General features: G+C 35.4%; 2 protein-coding genes across 2 annotated transcripts; one reads left to right on the top strand and one right to left on the bottom strand.

Annotated features, from left to right (window-relative positions):
* The first annotated feature begins 3,696 nt into the window (after window positions 1-3,696).
* LOC131145917 (photosystem I reaction center subunit N, chloroplastic) lies at window positions 3,697-4,917 on the top strand. Its single transcript, XM_058095095.1, has 3 exons — window positions 3,697-4,329; window positions 4,421-4,546; window positions 4,651-4,917. The coding sequence occupies exons 1-3, from the start codon at window positions 4,012-4,014 to the stop codon at window positions 4,738-4,740; spliced, it is 534 nt and encodes a 177-aa protein (XP_057951078.1). The 5' UTR covers window positions 3,697-4,011; the 3' UTR covers window positions 4,741-4,917.
* Window positions 4,918-5,553: 636 nt separating this feature from the next.
* On the bottom strand, window positions 5,554-11,572 carry LOC131145909 (probable polygalacturonase). Its single transcript, XM_058095088.1, has 5 exons — window positions 10,969-11,572; window positions 9,802-9,922; window positions 7,575-7,749; window positions 7,033-7,103; window positions 5,554-6,901 (listed from the first exon to the last, which is right to left on the bottom strand). Exons 1-5 carry the CDS (start codon window positions 11,560-11,562, stop codon window positions 6,267-6,269), a joined length of 1,596 nt encoding a protein of 531 aa, XP_057951071.1. The 5' UTR covers window positions 11,563-11,572; the 3' UTR covers window positions 5,554-6,266.
* Between the last annotated feature and the right edge of the window lie 5,334 nt (window positions 11,573-16,906).

The raw sequence follows: 16,906 nt of genomic DNA, 5'->3' as shown, positions 1-16,906 counted from the left end.
CATCATCTCTCATAATCATTACTCTTTTATTTGGGCATTGTGATGCAATATGGCCAGTCCCCAAACAACTAAAACACTTGGTATTTCTGTACTTATTAGGTTGAGAAGAAGTTGTACCTTTTTCATGGCTGCCCACTTTGTCTTTGCCTTTTTCCTTCTATTCCTTGGATTTGGAAATGACCCATTCTTCTTTTGATTTCCCCCAATTCGGTTTCCATGTGGAATGGGAAGCCGAAGTTGTTGTAGCATGCTTGTTTCCACCCTTGTGTTTGAGTTGCCTCTCCACTTTCATTGCCATATGCACCATGTCCTCTAACTCCACATAGTACTGCAGCTCCACTATGTTAACAATTTCCCAGTTCAACCCATATAAGAATCGTACCATTGTAACTTCTCTATCTTCCTCAATATTTTCCCGAATCATAGTCATCTCCATCTCCTTGTGGTAGTCCTCCACACTTTTGGTACCTTGAGTAAGGTTTTGAAGATGTTGGTGTAAGTCTCGGTAGTAGCGGTTTGGTACAAATCACTTCCTCATCACCGCCTTCATTTTAGCCCACGTCTCAATAGGCCTTTCCATGTTTCTATGCCTATTAAGAAGAATTTGATCTCACCATACTAGTGCATAGTCAGTGAACTCCACAATTGCCAATTTGACCTTCTTTTCTTCTGAATTGTTATGATACTAAAAAATGAGCTCAACCTTCCTCTCTCATTCAAGGTATACATCCAGGTTATTTTTTCCTTGAAAAGGAGGAATCTTCATTTTGATGCTTCTGATGTTTCTATCGATGTTATCTCAACCCCTTGGCTCCCATCGAGGTTTCCGCTCTTGCCTAGCACCTCGATAAGCAAATATGCCCATACCATCATGTTCATCATCACTTGCTTCATTGCTACCTATATCATGTTCAAATTCAGCAATCAGAGAAGTATGTGGCTTTCGCCGCCTTTCATTGGATTGCCCTCTTCTTAGTCCATCAATTGCAGCGTCTTGTCTATCCAAGCTATCTCTGAACTCCCAAAAAACTGTATTGAGTCTTTCAAACTATTGTTGAATGGCTTGCAAGGTGAAGAATGAGTCTTGTGGAGGGTTCTCATTCTCGCTACCCTTGCTGGAAGTTTCAGCGCCAACCGCATTTCTACTCATGATTTCAAACCTGCAAAAAGTATATTAAAGAGAAAAAAATTCCTCACTCACTCCCTTATGCGTTTACCCTCAAACAATGACACTCAACGCTCGTGTTTTGAAACTTTTTTTTTTTGCTTTTTCCCTCTGATACGCTCACACACTCATGCCTTTTACCACCAAGGATTTCTCTTTTAGTTCTTTAATGAACTAATCCCAAACAAACCAATAGTTCAACAAAACGCAGCAATTGAATCAATGAATTAGAAACAAGATATCAATGAAAATAACAATAGAACAACTAAATCAGGACACAAAACAATGAAAGAAAGACAAAAAGAAGTCAAAAAAATAATAATTACACAAACGAAATAAGAAGAAATTCAATGGAACAAAATAACCAACTCGACCAAGGATATATTCAAACAAAAATCAGAATAATAAATCAAATAGATTTTAGAATGGACTAAAATAAAGCCAAAGGACAATCCAAGTTATGTGCAGCCACAAATTGCACAAACCTTCAAGCTGCTGCCTCCTCTTTTTTTTTTGAATGCAAAATACTGTCTTTTCTCTTCTTCTTCGTTTTTTTTTTTTAATGCACAAAATGACTTTTTTTTTTTTTTTTGTGTACTCTAATTGGCTTTACTATGTTTCTTGCAATTTCCAGCCACAAAAGATTCAATCTTGATGATGGAGGATTAAATAAGAGATGAAAAATTTTGGAAACAAGAAAAAAAATGATAGGTAGATTAGATGATAGAAGAATATGAAATAAGGATAAATGATTATAAGATAAAAGAATTTTCGAAAGCAAACAGGAAAAATAAGATAGATAGAACCTGATTTTAAACCAAAGCTCTGATACCAAATGATGCGAAATCCCAAGAGTGAATGTTCAGAGACCCCAAATCAGATTTATCAAAACCTCAAACCCAAAATAAGATTTGACATGGTAGTTGATTCTTGACCTATTGCTTGACGTAAAGTACAAACCAAGAATATCAAATTAATGGATGAACACCACAAAGGTAGCACCTTCGATAAGTTCAGTGAAAGTTCAATGAAGAACTTGAAGAGAAATAAACCTCACTTGGAATTGTATTCAGCCAAAAAAATTCATTTTCAATACAACAGAGAGTTGACTACTTATAGAAAAAAAAAAAAAAAAAAACCCATGACATCAGTCCAGCCAATAAAAATAGCCTATGACATCAATCTGGCCAATAAAATAGTTCCGCATAACCTTAAGCATGTCATGTCATTTAATGAAACATGTGCAAGTCGCATGTCATGTGCGATGTAATTTAATGAAACATGTGCAAGTCACATGTCATGCTTAATTGACACAATTAACCCACTATTTAGCCCATACTTTAATTAAAATAATAAAAATTTCCTAAATAACCCCTATTGGCTTAAGGTTCCAACTTCACACGTTTTAGACAATTTACCATCTTAGGCTCTTCAAGAAAGTCCTTTTCTTTAGTGTCCATGGCCCTTATTGACTCTTGTTCAAGCAACTTCTTGATTAGTCCTTGCGCAACCTCCTTGACCTTCTTGGCTCTAGCTCCTATGATGGGTTCGCTTGGCATGTGCAGATCTATGCTATGTTGAGAGGCAAAAGGTTTAGCGAATGTTGTGAAGGTAGAAGATGAAGTGGTGCTTCTTCAAGGAGGCGGTAGCTGGGGTCGAACATCATGGAGGACAATGTCAAGGACTGTCATAATGCATGGAGGGACCACTGCCGCTGTGTGTGGGTATGACACAGGGAGAGGTTAGGTTAAGAAAGAGAAAATATGGTTTTGAAAAAAAAAAAAGAAATTGAAATAATTATGTGAATTATGTGACATGAGAATGAATTGCCAAGTTTTTATTAATTTAATTGTGACGGGACAAACCCAATCTTTCCAATAATTTCTCTAACTGAAACCTGCATCCTTTTTATTTTCTTTGAAATACATATGAAAAAATATTATCAGAAGTGACAAAATGGGTTAGCGGATCGGAATTGAACGAGTTGTAAATGGGTAGCGGTTAAACGAGTTCAGGTTCGAGTTCAAATTGACCGTTTACTAACGAGTAACTAACATATAAATTCAAATCTACTCGTTTAATAAACAGGTCATAAACAGGTACCCATTAAAAACACGTTTAAAAATATAATTTATTTATTTTAAAATTTTTAAAAATATTTCATATAAAGTGACATTTAAAAAAAAAACAGCATTCTTTTATTTTATTTATTAATATCTTAACAAAAAAAACATAAAATGTAAAAAATAGTACATCTCTTTAATTAATATTTTTTTAATGTAATATACATACATATATATATATATATATATATATATATATATATATATATATAAACAGATCACTTGACGGATACCCAACCCAAACCCGCCTAATTCATTTATTAAACGGGTCGAATTTGGGTTGACTTGTTTATAAGTAGAAATCCAAACCCAATTTAAACAGACGAGTCATGGATCAGAATCCAAGATTCCAACTCATTTTCCCACCCCTAAATATTATGTCAAAATTATTGTGAAGCTTAGACAAACACTGAACACATATTTTGAGTCCATGGGTCGGGCCATTACTCAAAGCCACCACACAAACTGGAACAACCGAGCAAATTAAGACCAGACAGAAGGGCAGCCTCACCAATGAGAGTGAGGAAATCTCTCTCACCTTATCCGCTCTCCCACCATATCCTTTTGTTAAACCCATCACTTCATCCTTCCAGTTCCACATCACTCCTGATCTACCACAACCCCAAAAAAACAGGCACAGCAACACCTCTCGCCTCGTTTCTCACACAGAACAAAGTGAAGTAGTTTCTTATAGTAGTGATCTCCTCAGTTCCAGCAGCGGCAATGGCATCCATTAACTCCAGTGTGCTGGCATGCAACTATGCCATCTCACTAGTCGGATCTCCTGACCTTAAGTCGAAGCTCACTTCCACACTGCCGTCGGCTGCATCCTCTGCTACTTACCGTCATAAACTACCTGTGATCAAAGCGCAACAGGCCAGGGTCTTCAACTCAAAAGAAGCAAATGGAAGTGAACCAAGAAGAGCTGCACTTCTCTACCTGGCTGCCACAGTTTTCACCACTGCTGCCGCTGTGTCCACTGCGTCTTCTGTCAATGCTAGTGTCTTCGACGAGTATCTCGAAAAGAGCAAAGCAAACAAGGTTTGCTTGCTTGCTGCTTATTATTTCTAAATGTATAGCTCTGTTCACTAGCATGACTTGGTTTCTGAGTCTAGCTTGCATTTTGTAATAGCAACTGAATGACAAGAAGAGGCTGGCCACGAGTGGCGCTAACTTGGCAAGAGCATACACGGTTGAATTTGGCACGTGCAAATTCCCCGAGAACTTCACCGGCTGCCAAGATCTTGCCAAGAGAAAGGTTCACCTCATAGAAGTGTCCTTAATTGTTTCTAATTAATGGGTGGGTGTAACTTGTAAAAGTATCTTTAACAGATGTCTCATGTTTAAATTTGGTTAATGCAGAAAGTGCCATTTCTCTCTGACGACCTGGAATTGGAGTGCAAAGGGAAGGACAAATACAAGTGCGGGTCCAATGTTTTCTGGAAATGGTGAAAGACAAATCTGTCCATCTTCAACCATGTACCTATCCTGCCCACGCATGTAGTTTTCGTTTCAGTTAGTCTACAAACCCTTCGTGATTCTGATCTATTTGTTAATTTTGTTTCTAGCTGAATACCCAAAAGTAATAGGGATATGATAAAATCGAAAGGAATTACTTGTGCTTACAAACTCCATACAGGAATATTATTCTTGCTGTAGCTTACTTGGCCTAGTGACCTAGTATGGATCAGGTGGATGGAGTGAGGTTGGTTTGCAGTGATATTTCAAACCCAAATTGAGCTGACCTTATTTTGATTTCATCAGTACTAATTAGACCCTTCTTTAAACTGTGTTTTGTACAATAATAAGGCTGATTTTCAACCAGATTTCAAGCCACTGCAACATTGCCATTACCAGTTGCCTTTTGTGGTTTCACTGAAGTGAAAAAGATATGTTTTTGCCCCCACGACCAAGTTTAAGAACAATACTCAGGAAAGATAAAACAGTATCTTGCATCTAGGATTTAAAATTTTTGAAAATGGAAGTGTACAAGGTTGAGAAACAGTTCAATCTTGCATCTAAGAATTTATCATTTGACTAATTCTTTTAAACCCATCATGGAATTTAAGACACGAGACATATCTTTCTTCTGTATGATCAATGTATTGTAAAAATAATTAGAAGGGATGAATCATGTCAACCTAAGAAAATGGAGAAGAAAAATATTTGATAGGTTGCATACAGCATAGCAATTGATCATAATATCAATTGGGTACAAGGTATTTCACTATTTTTCCATTCTCTCTCTCTCTCTCTCCCTCTCTCTCCTGTTGGGATTAAATGGACCCCATTTATAATTGCATGTCAAGATAAAAATCACCAACTAGATATACAAAAACCCATCCAAGTCACAAACTAAATACACGAAAACCCATCCAATGAAAAAAAAAATAAAGTTGGGGATGAGAATCGTGATGAACCTGTCCAGAAAAGCAAGTTCTATTGCACATGAAAAATTGCATCTCTGTAGACTCAGTCAAGCGGCAGGCAGCAGGCCACTGTGCTTTGCAAGCTCATAAGAAAGCAAACCCAGGTTCAAATTTCAGCCGTTTCAAGAACACAAACATATACAAAAACCCATCCAAGTCACAAACTAAATACACAAAAACCCATCCAATGAAAAAAAAAATAAAGTTGGGGATGAGAATCGTGATGAACCTGTCCAGAAAAGCAAGTTCTATTGCACATGAAAAATTGCATCTCTGTAGACTCAGTCAAGCGGCAGGCAGCAGGCCACTGTGCTTTGCAAGCTCATAAGAAAGCAAACCCAGGTTCAAATTTCACCCGTTTCAAGAACACAAACATATTTACTCAAAAAGCCCAATCTAGTCTTGCCCTTAGTGCAGTACATATCAGATCTAACGCCCCCTAAACAGCCCAAGCATGCAGGCTTCTTTTGTCGGCACAGTAAATGATCCAAAGCATCCAAAACCCATACCAACATTTCCATGTACCCATTCAAAAACATCCATAACAACTCAATACACTGAACAGCAGCTTGAAGAGCCATTATTTTGCAATTCAAAACATGGCCTTGGAAATACCCCTTCTGCGAAACCAGATATAAATTCACAATGCCATGTTGCAGATGGTCCTAAACCAAGTAGAGTAACATTTTTCATGCATATCCTTTCAAATGGTGCATCCTCAATACCCTTCAATACTGGGCCCTTTCCCGAGTTTGAACTGACCAGATTACTGATAAAAATACCGTTTATTTTTGGAACTGCTTTAGGATCCCATCTTTCATCCGGATGATCATTAGAGCCTCTACTAAACCTAATGGGTATCTTCACTCTCTCCATGGTAATGTTACGTATAATAATGTCTTCTATATATCCTCCTCTCCCCTTGTCTGTTTTTATACGCACCCCAGCTGCTGAATCCCAAACATTCAAGTTCTCCACAGTTACATTAGAAATCCCACCTGACATCTCACTGCCTATTCCAACCCCAGAGCAAGTTGGTGTAGTGCCTGAAACTCTCCTCACTATGATGTTCGAACTTGGACGTGCCATGGCAATGCCGTAATGGTCCCACCCACTCTTCACAGCCACAAGGTCATCCCCACTCTCAATATAGCAGTCTTCTATGCACACATGGGAGCATGAGTCTGAATCATTGAGTAGAAAATTAGGTGTATATTTGATTGTATGTGTCAATATTTGAGTGTGCAAGCACATGAGATAGATAAATGAAGTGTAGAAGGAAACAAGAGACAAGAAGAGAAAGGGTATACCATACCAGGGTCTATGCCATCAGTGTTTGGGGCATTCAGGGGAGCCAAGATTGTCATGTTTTTTACAACAACATTACTGCAACAAATACAAGATTGCCCATTTATACTAACCAACTTGCATACACAAGATTATCACAAAGAATGTGTAAAAGGTCATCTTTTAATTCCTATTGCTTATGGGTATCATGCTTTCTAAAGGTCTCCACTTTATTGGGAATAACAGTGACGATCTCTCCATATTATGCTGCCACCTAAATTGTAACCATATAAATACTTCTGAACCATTTGCAATTTTTCCCATTCCAAAGGGTGCATTTCCACAAAGAAAAAGAAGAGAGAGACCAAAAAAAAAAAAAAAAAAACTCAAACTTACATTTAAGGTAAAGGAAAAACAGTATCAATTATCAAATTATTAATCTTGACTCTATTCACATTCCCTGTTGACATTGACTCCAATATATGCAATTAAAAAAACAAAGCATTGAGGTAGCTACAATTATGCGCTCAAAAAGTAAAACAAAAGGAGATAAGAAAAAGTGGGTGAAACCTGCAATAAACAGGATGGATGGTCCAAAAGGGAGAATTGAGAAAGGTGAGGTTGGAAATGAGAACATTTCTAGAGTTCATCAACTCCAGGAGGTGGCCTCTGGTATACACCAGTGTTCTGTTCCACCACAGATCCCACCACATCTTCCCCTGACCATCAACTGTGCCATTCTCTCCTGCAACCAACCAAATACAAATCCATAGTCCGTGGAATTTTATTCAATCATTTTCTTCTTACTAATTCAGAAAATCATGAAAGAGAGGTAGAGCCCATCATCGAGCAGTTACAATTAAAAAATGAAGATGCATATGGAATGAATGACCAAAATGCTATACCTTATTCATTATTTGAGATGCATCAAAATGACTATGTACAAAGATAATGAATGAAAGAGATATATGGTCCAACATCGAATAGTGATGTGGGGGAACCACTATCGAAGAACTTTAGGTGTTTATAGTGTAGCTAGGATTATTATTTTAGTTTTGGAAAATTTCTGGTTATTTTATAAGTTTAGTTAATTTAGGATTATTTTGTATATTTTAAGAACTTTGGGACTATTCTGTAATTACATGTTTTATGGATGCAAATACTTTGTAAGGTGTTAGTATCTTTTTTGAACCCAGATTTCCTGTTCAGTTTCTCACTCTCTCTCTCTCTCTCTCTCTCTCTCTCTCTCTCTTCTCTCTTTCTCTTTTCCTGATCTTTTATACTTATACTAAATCATCATGGTTCAAAAATGAAATCCCACCTGGAATAAACGACCAAAATGCTAAATATTATTTGTCATTGTCGACATGAACTTCTATCTGGCACCATATTTACTTGGAGAGAAAAAAACAAATTAAGTTACTAACAGGGCAGATGATTCTAGAGCTTTTCAACTTATATTTTCTTACAAATTCAAAAAATCATGAAGCAGATATAAGGGCCAGCATCAAGTAGTTATGGTTGAAAAATGAAGTCTCACATGGAATTATTCATTATATGGATGGATTAAAATGACTACTGAGAATAATAGTGAAAATTTTTGACACTCCGTCTTAGGAAAACAGCTTATATATGGCACCAAACCCCCAACCATAGTTACTCGGTGGGGAAAAATAAACAATGAGTTATCCATTGTCGATGATTCTAAATCATGTAAACCTATAAATGAAGCATCCAAGTCATATTCAAGGTAGTAAAAGATGATCAAAGCAATTATAAGTAGATTGGCTTCACATTTGGTAGGTACAACTCATTTTTTATGAAGGTTCGTTAGTTCCGCCAACTTCTCAATCTCAATAATACATGAGACAAAATGGCACCACATCTGGGATTCTTAACTAAATTAACCAAATAAGAAAAGGATGACATCATTTCCACTTAGGGGCTCTTGCCCATTCAACTACAGATAATAATTGCTTTCAGCTCAATATTATAGCACTACTTACATAATATTGGTGTGTTTAAAATTCAGCATTCACTGCATAAGTATAACTAAAGTAAAAAATGAGGAAAAATAATACAACCAAACACAATTCCTAATAATTAAATAGAACAAGAAAGCTTCTAAATCACATTGAATTAAATGGGCTAGTTGGCTGTTGAGTTACGGCTTATATTAAGAGGGGTTATCCACTTGAAGTTTATTTGTTACAAAATGGGAGGGCTTAGCGGCCAATGCCCAAAATCCCTCCGTCTACTTATACCAAGCCTAGCAGGGTTGCAATTGGGGGTGTGGGCGCCCTGCTACAGTACATTTGAGGCAAGACGTACTGTAATTGTATTATCATATGAGAGTATTTTGTGATTTTTATATGAGGCTATATATACATATTGTAGCCAAGAGTTGAAACCCTGAGGCAGTTTTTGTTTAATGATAGTGAGAATTGTGCAAGGACTCCATGGATGTAATCACATTGTCGAACCACGTAAATTCATTGTTCTTCTTCTCTCTTTTGATTTACTTTATTTTTTGTATGTGTTGTGTATGTGTACATAATTTTAGGACGTAATTTCACAACATTGACAATCAAGAAAATGACATAATTTCAGTTATTTTCTCATTTTTTAATACTAGCAACATGTGTTATTTGAGATCATTTTTGCAGAGAAAATGATCTCAAGAGAGAGATCTTAAACAAAATATTTGAGTGTGCAGATATCAATCTGAACGACTAAAAGACATGTAAGATAAATAGCAATCTAAATGACTGGAATTCATGTAATACAATCTTAGTACCTGTAATAACAACATTCATGAGACCATCTCCGTGGATGAGGCTTATATGTCTTCCTCCCAACCTCTCTCTTCCTCTTCCATATGAAGGCAAAGGCTCTATAATCGGCCATTCCTTAGGATCCTAAGACAGTTAAGATTGAGTAATTAAGAATATTGTACAAGGAGCAACTAGCAAAGGGAAATAGTAACTAGGATTCTCATGAAAATTGCAAAATGGCCTTGTGATCTTCCAAACATTTTACACATCCAACTCAAACTGAAATCCAAGACTATTCATATTAAAAATAGGTGGAAAATTATAACCAAAAAAAAATATTTATTCACCACCAAGGGCATAATGGGGAGTAAGTAATTCCAAATCTCAATTGCATCATCTCTATTAATCATTAGGATTCAACATCGTCATCAACCCTTAAGTTTGTGCTAATTGGGACTACAGACTTAGAACCCGGCGGAATCACATCTATACTTTGTTTTATCCAATTCTAAAAATTTCCAATCAAAGGCCCAATTACATGCTCTAATATTGAGTATTATCCAATTTCACATAATTTTAAATCCAAGTCCCTAATTTCATATTATCCAAACCAAATGCAGCCTAAACACATATATAACTCACGGTAAAAACATAAAACACTTGTATCAAAGACACAACTATGTTTACTTTCCCCTCAAAGAAACTGCAAAAACTAGGACAATAGATGATCTCCATGGTGTGTTTTTTTTGGGTGTAAGGGGGGAAAAAAATCAATTTTGCTAAGGAAACGTGGAGTTTCCCAATTCTCTTCCAATGAGAAAACTTCAACAAACAATATGCTTTTGCCTTCTTTTCCACCCTGACCTCAATCAAAAACGTCCATTCACCATTTTTTTTCCCGCAGAAACGATGTGTCTTTCTTATAAACGTTCAAAGATCAAACAAATATTTATCTGTTTTTAAAATAATGTTGTCCAGAATTCTCGAACTGTGGAGAAGAGGAAGAAATTTAAAAAGATAAAATGAGATTTCCATGAATATTATCTCAGACAAACAAGTATTCGAAACCCGTTAATTCGATTTCTCAATGCAATAAAAATCTGAAGCTAAAATAATGAATAAAAGTTAAATCTCTAATCCCTTGTTAGATGAAAATGAGTAACCCAATACGAAACAAAAAACAAACATACCTGAGAACCCAAGATAACAGCGCCTTCTTCAAGAAAAAGCGTGAAATTACTGGTAAGATTAAAGCTACCGGTAACCCACCTCCCCCTCGGAACATTAAGTTGCGACCCACCTGTGTCCCCGAAACGCTGCATGTAATGTATAGCTCTCCGAAACGCCACCGTATTGGAAGTCACACCATCGCCAACCCCACCGAAATCCGTTATGCGCATAACAGCCCGCCGCCGCGGCCCGTTCAGGAAAAAGCCGACACAAGTTGGTAGGCCGGCCGAAAACCCGGTTTTCTCCGAACGCCAAACCGTAAATATCGGGAAAATCGGTTTGGTAGTAATCTGGAACGAGAAAAGCGCTACAAGGATGAAGGAGAGCAAGAGGAGAGTCCACGAGGGCCTGGAAAACGCACCCGCGAGAGCTGCGAAGACCTGCTTTTCACCTTCCATCGCATAGACTTCGTGCATGGAAACGAAGATATGTGTTGCAGAAGTTTTCCGAAAGCAAAAACACAGAAAACGGTCAGAGAATTTACAGGGGGTGCCTTTTTTTTTTTTCCCTATGTTGTGCGCAGAGGCGGAGAGGAAGGGGTGCGCACTGCGCATCGTGGCGTGTTTTAGTGGGACTCGAGAAGGTCTTATGTTTTGGTCAAAAGGTAGGCATGAGGCTGGTCGGTCTGGCGTGGAGTTTGGATCGAATGCGGACGACCCCACGGGTTACCAGCTAAACAACCAATAGCTCTTCGCCACGGTAGTACACAATACCATGGAAGTGGAGTTGGGGCCATGGCTTCTCATTGAATGAATGGGCCCGAGAAACGATCGTAAAAGTTTGTTTGTTGTATTTTAAGCAGGCGTGACACCGTCCGTGTGATGAAGCCGCTCTTCACGGGAAGACGTTTTATGTCTTTTTATTTCTTCAGAGTTCATGAACGTGAAGGGCACGATGAAAGTCAACAGATTCGGCGGTGAGAAGTGAGAACTTAGAATCGGTGGGGGCCATATTGGCGCCTAATGTGAACCCAATAGCCATCAATTTTTTTGGAGATTTTTTTTGCGAATTTAATATTATTTTAATAAAAGTTATTTAAAAATAGTTTAGATGAAATTTTATTTTTTAAATTGATGCGTAAAAGAAAAAAAAAAAAAAAAGCTTTAAAAACACGAGTAATACATGGTTACTAAAAGATGTTACACCAAGTAGCATTTTTAATTACAAAAATATTAGATAAAATAACATTTTTTTGCATGTACTTTAAAAAAAAATAAATTATCTTTGGTAATTATTTTTTCTTTCTTCTCTCATTTCTCTAAACTCAAATGACACACGATTCATGTGCATGCCATTTTGTATCATGTTCATTCTTGGCACCTCAAAATATTCAATGACTTTTTTTTTTTTTTTCCAAAATTTAGTAATAAAAGATAATCTAATTCTTTAAAATATTTTAATTCATTTATTAATTGTCAACAAGAAATATAATTGGGCAGCTTTTAAAATGTCAAAAATTACTCTTGAGTTTGAGATAATGTTTTTTTCCCTAATTATAATAAAAAATTCAAAATTGCTATGAAGCTCAAAATGACATTTGGAATGGTTTTAATCAAAAGCATACAGATGAAATAAAAATTCGAATGATAAGTACAAAGAAATTTAGATAATAAATTTAATTCTATTATCTTTTATTTCATGCAATTCTTATATATTGAACGTCTTACTAATGTTTACACTCATTCTATAATCGAATTTTGTAACCTATTCCAAAGGTGATCTCATTTCCCAAGCCACAATCCAATTTTACAAGTTCAACATTTTTGACATTCCAAGCTCCATTTGGATCCAAAATTCCAATTGAATATAGTTATGGACCCAGACTTGCTGAGTCCACTCGTGTCCAATTTTGATGTAGGATCCTTCTTTTTATATGATGTTTGGACTTAAGCATCAAGTAGTTATGATATAATAATCTACAAATCCATCTCCCTAACTACGTCTAAATTATCATAACTATACTTGATAGTTTAAGTTTGTGTTTGAGAGAGACTTTAAATATGGATTTAAATTTTGATTTATGTAAATTTAAACAAAATGTAATATAAATTGTATTGAAATTTGTTCAAATCTACACAAATTCAAACTTAAGGCTCGAAATCCATACTATCAACACGCAACATAGGAAAAAAATAAGAATCTTTGTTAACAAAATTAAAATAAAAAGAGTATCATCACAATATCACTTTATAAGATTGATATAACCAACACCGCTTAGTGGAACTTAAGCCTTGTTATTGTTGTTATTATGTATCATTATAATATTATTTCCTCTTAATGATTTTTGTGTAATTCAATATTTTATAATTTTGAATTGAATAGGGGAAAACCTTTGAGCTCAGCCAATTACCTCCATTTTTCCTTTGCGAAGATGAAGATTTTTGTTTCCTTGTGAGCATATTTTGATTGCCTTCGCACATTTGTTGATGTTTATTGTGATGGAATGGTTGATTGATACTTCTGAGGCGTTAAATATGGGAGAAAGGATGTATACTACTATGGTTCTATTATAGAAAACTTCCCAAGATATAACTTTGTGACTATTGTATTTACGGTGAGAGGGATGCCTCATAATTCAAGCTTTTAGAGATAGACCTTTTGGCGATTTCCCCTTTGCATTAGGGAGGGAAAGCAGGGTGAAAGTTGACAAGAAAACAATGGGCTTTCAAAAAGTAAGAGAACTTTTTTGAAGTTCAAATTGTAATAAACGACTGTAATAATGGAGTGTTTGTAGCTATAAGAGTTTTCCTTGAGTGAATTGTATATTTAATTCAAAGTCTCCCCATAGTGCCTTTTGGGGCCCTTTCTACAAGCGCATGACCCGAAAAAAATTAAATAATATAAATCCAAATTCAAATATGAATGTGATGCTTTCAACTATAATATAAAGAAATCATAAATGTAGAAAATAATAAAAACAAAGTGGCACTTTTTATAATTGCATGAAAATTTTCAATGAAAATTAAAACTAGTTCTACAAGTAAATAGTGTCAAAAATTTTAATTGCTCTTGACTTTTTTTTATATATAAATGTTATAAAATTTTAAAATTAGCTATTTTTTTTAAAAAAAAAATTAAAAACTAAAAATAAAAAATAAAACTATTTTCTACAATGAGGTGCCCTTAACTTTTTTTCATTTTTTTCTACAATAATTAATTTAAGATTTAAAAGGAACAAAAACGTCATTATTGGGATGTGGCTCATATTCAGAGCGAATCACATGTACCGGAAAGAGCTACGTGAAGCGAGCGACAATTGCATGAGAGGAGTCAATAGGTCTGAGGGAAAATCGTTGATAGTTACTGTCGACACAAATTACGTGATTTCAAAATTACGTGATTTCAATGATAGTTGACTGAGAAAAAGTCAAAACTATTAGTGTCGGTTCTAAGAAACTATCACTAATAATGCATTATTAGTTATGGTTCTTCCAAATCGTCACTATTAGTCTATTAGTTTTGTATTAGTAACAGTTTATAAAACCGTCACTAATAATGCATTTGTTGACCCAAAAAAATTCAAATCTATTAGTGACGGTTTATGCAAACCATCACTATTAGTCTATTATTAGCGAAAAATTTATTAAACTGTCACTAATAGAGTTTTTTTATTTAAAAAATATAAAAATAATTTATTAACTATATTAGTGACTACTTAGAAAGACTGTCACTAATAGTCTTTTATTAGCAATGGTTTATTGAAATTGTCACTAACAGTCTATTATTAGCAACGAATTTACTAAACTGTCACTAATAGTGTTTTTTATTTAAAAAATATAAAAGTAATTTATTTAATTATATTAGTGATGGTTTACAAAAACCATTAGTAATAGTCTATTATTAGCGACGAATTTATTGAACCATCGCAAATAGTCTTCCTTGTTTTACTTCCTAGACAATATCAGCAACTGTTCCTATCTGTCCACTGCTACAAAGATAGTCTCCTCCTAGCCCATCTGAATTGTAATCATTTTCATGAGCAACCCACCTATGCATAGATATTTGAACCAAACTGTTTCTTTCACGTGCATCCAATTACTTTTTATTACTGTGATAATAAACAGTTTCAAAAGATCTTTCAAACTCTATTGCATTTAAAAAATTAGTCCAATCATTGCAGAACTTTACCACAACATCCATGGTCTATACACGATCATTCCAAAGGTATCAACTTCAAAATTAATAATGTTTAAATTAATTAAGAGAATCTTGGCAAAATACTTGGAAACTGACCTAGCTGATGAGTCAAACCTCTCAAACTCCAAAACGGAATGATCTATGTTTGGCCAATTCAGAACTAGGATTGTTCTTAGTTAACATAGTGAACTAAATAGATGGAAGAGTTGTCATTTATATATAATAATATTAGTGAATATTGGTTGAAAAGATTCTCTAAATTTAAACTTTTTGAAGTTCATACCTTTTGGAATGACAATGCACAAACCAAGGAAGATGTGGTTAAGTTCTAGAATGATTGAACTAATTTTTTAAATGCAATAGAGTTTAATAGATCTTTTGAAGTTGTTCATTATCACAGTACTAAAAAGGAATGGGATGCACGAAATTAAGAACAGTTGCTGATATTGTCCAGTAAGCAACTTGACACCACAAATGAGAATCTAGATGAGTTGAAGATAAAATACAACGAGAAGAGCATGTAGTCCTAGGTTTAATGGGACTGAAGCCCTTACACATCATATTATATAGAATTTCCCCCAAGGAAGTCCCACTTTCATCATTTGCGAAAGATTTTTCTAGTTTCTTTGAGATAGAGACTTTGTAGTGTTAATGTGCAAAGGCTTCACGGAAGCATTACTCATGTTTAGCTTATTCAATGAATTAGGTCCTAAAGATCTTTTCCCACTTTTCCTAATAGAAGCAACCTCGATCTTTCAAATCTAAAAAAGTTCTATATGTCTGGCCATAGATTGGGATTGTTCTAATTAACATAGTGGACGGAAAAAATGGAAGATAACTGTCATTGATAGTGAATATTGGTTGAAAAGATTCTTCAAATTTAAACCTTTTCAAGTGCATACTTTTTGGAATGACCATGTACAGACCAGGGAAGGTGTGGTGAACTTATGCAATCATTGGACTAATTTTTTTAAGTGCAATAGAGTTTGAGAGATCTTTTGAAATTGTTCATCACATACAGTAACAAGGAATGAGATGCACGAAAGAGAAACAACGTGCTTTTCTTCGAATGTCTATGCATAGGTGGGTTGCTCGTAAAGATGATTACAATTCAGAGCATGTCCTAGGTTTAATAGGACCAGAGCCCTTACACATCATATTACATATATAGCTTTTCCCTCAAAGAAGTCCCAATTTCATTATCTACAAAAGATTTTTCTAGTTTTTTTGAGATATACTTTGTAGTGTTAATGTGCAAAGGATTCACAGAAGCATTACTCATTTTTAGCTTCTTAAATGAATCAGGTACTGAAGATATTTTCTCACTTTTCCTAATAGAAGCAACCTCTTTTAAATCTGAAGGAAAGATCTAGATGTCTAGCCATGGATTGGGAGTGTTCTTAACATAGTGGACGAAAAAAATGGAAGAGCTCTCATTGATAGTGAACCAGGTGTATATACGGATTACCAGGAGTCGTTAGAGCGGAGGAATTCGAGGTTGGTATCGGCCGCAATTGTCACGCCTCAAACCCGAAAGTGGGACCAAGGGGTGAAAATGTAATCTAACCTGTCCTTGTATCTAATAAAACATCCAAAGATACAATACAAAGGATGAGAGTCCGACCCCGTGGGGTTCCCAGGCACCTTAAACACATCTAAATACAACAGAATATATGCAGTGGAAAATGTTATTCAATATATATATATATGCAGTACCATACCAAAGTCTATACAAGAGTCTATCATACAATGTACAACTGG

This window comes from Malania oleifera, chromosome 1, assembly GCF_029873635.1.
Source record: "Malania oleifera isolate guangnan ecotype guangnan chromosome 1, ASM2987363v1, whole genome shotgun sequence".
Classification (NCBI taxonomy): Eukaryota; Viridiplantae; Streptophyta; class Magnoliopsida; order Santalales; family Ximeniaceae; genus Malania; species Malania oleifera.
The sequence above is the reverse complement of the archived record's forward strand: the minus strand, read 5'-3'. Positions and strand labels throughout refer to the sequence as shown.

What these genes read in the sequence shown, in the direction of transcription:
- LOC131145909 (XM_058095088.1), bottom strand. Translation starts at nt 11,562, where the DNA reads ATGCGCAGTGCGCACCCCTTCCTCTCCGCCTCTGCGCACAACATAGGG. An exon ending in CTGTTATCTTGGGTTCTCAG is followed by an intron (nt 9,923 to 10,968) that starts GTATGTTTGTTT and finishes TAACTGTCTTAG; the next exon opens with GATCCTAAGGAATGGCCGAT. An exon ending in CACTGATGGCATAGACCCTG is followed by an intron (nt 6,902 to 7,032) that starts GTATGGTATACC and finishes TCAATGATTCAG; the next exon opens with ACTCATGCTCCCATGTGTGC.
- LOC131145917 (XM_058095095.1), top strand. Translation starts at nt 4,012, where the DNA reads ATGGCATCCATTAACTCCAGTGTGCTGGCATGCAACTATGCCATCTCA. An exon ending in AAAAGAGCAAAGCAAACAAG is followed by an intron (nt 4,330 to 4,420) that starts GTTTGCTTGCTT and finishes ATTTTGTAATAG; the next exon opens with CAACTGAATGACAAGAAGAG. An exon ending in AAGATCTTGCCAAGAGAAAG is followed by an intron (nt 4,547 to 4,650) that starts GTTCACCTCATA and finishes TGGTTAATGCAG; the next exon opens with AAAGTGCCATTTCTCTCTGA.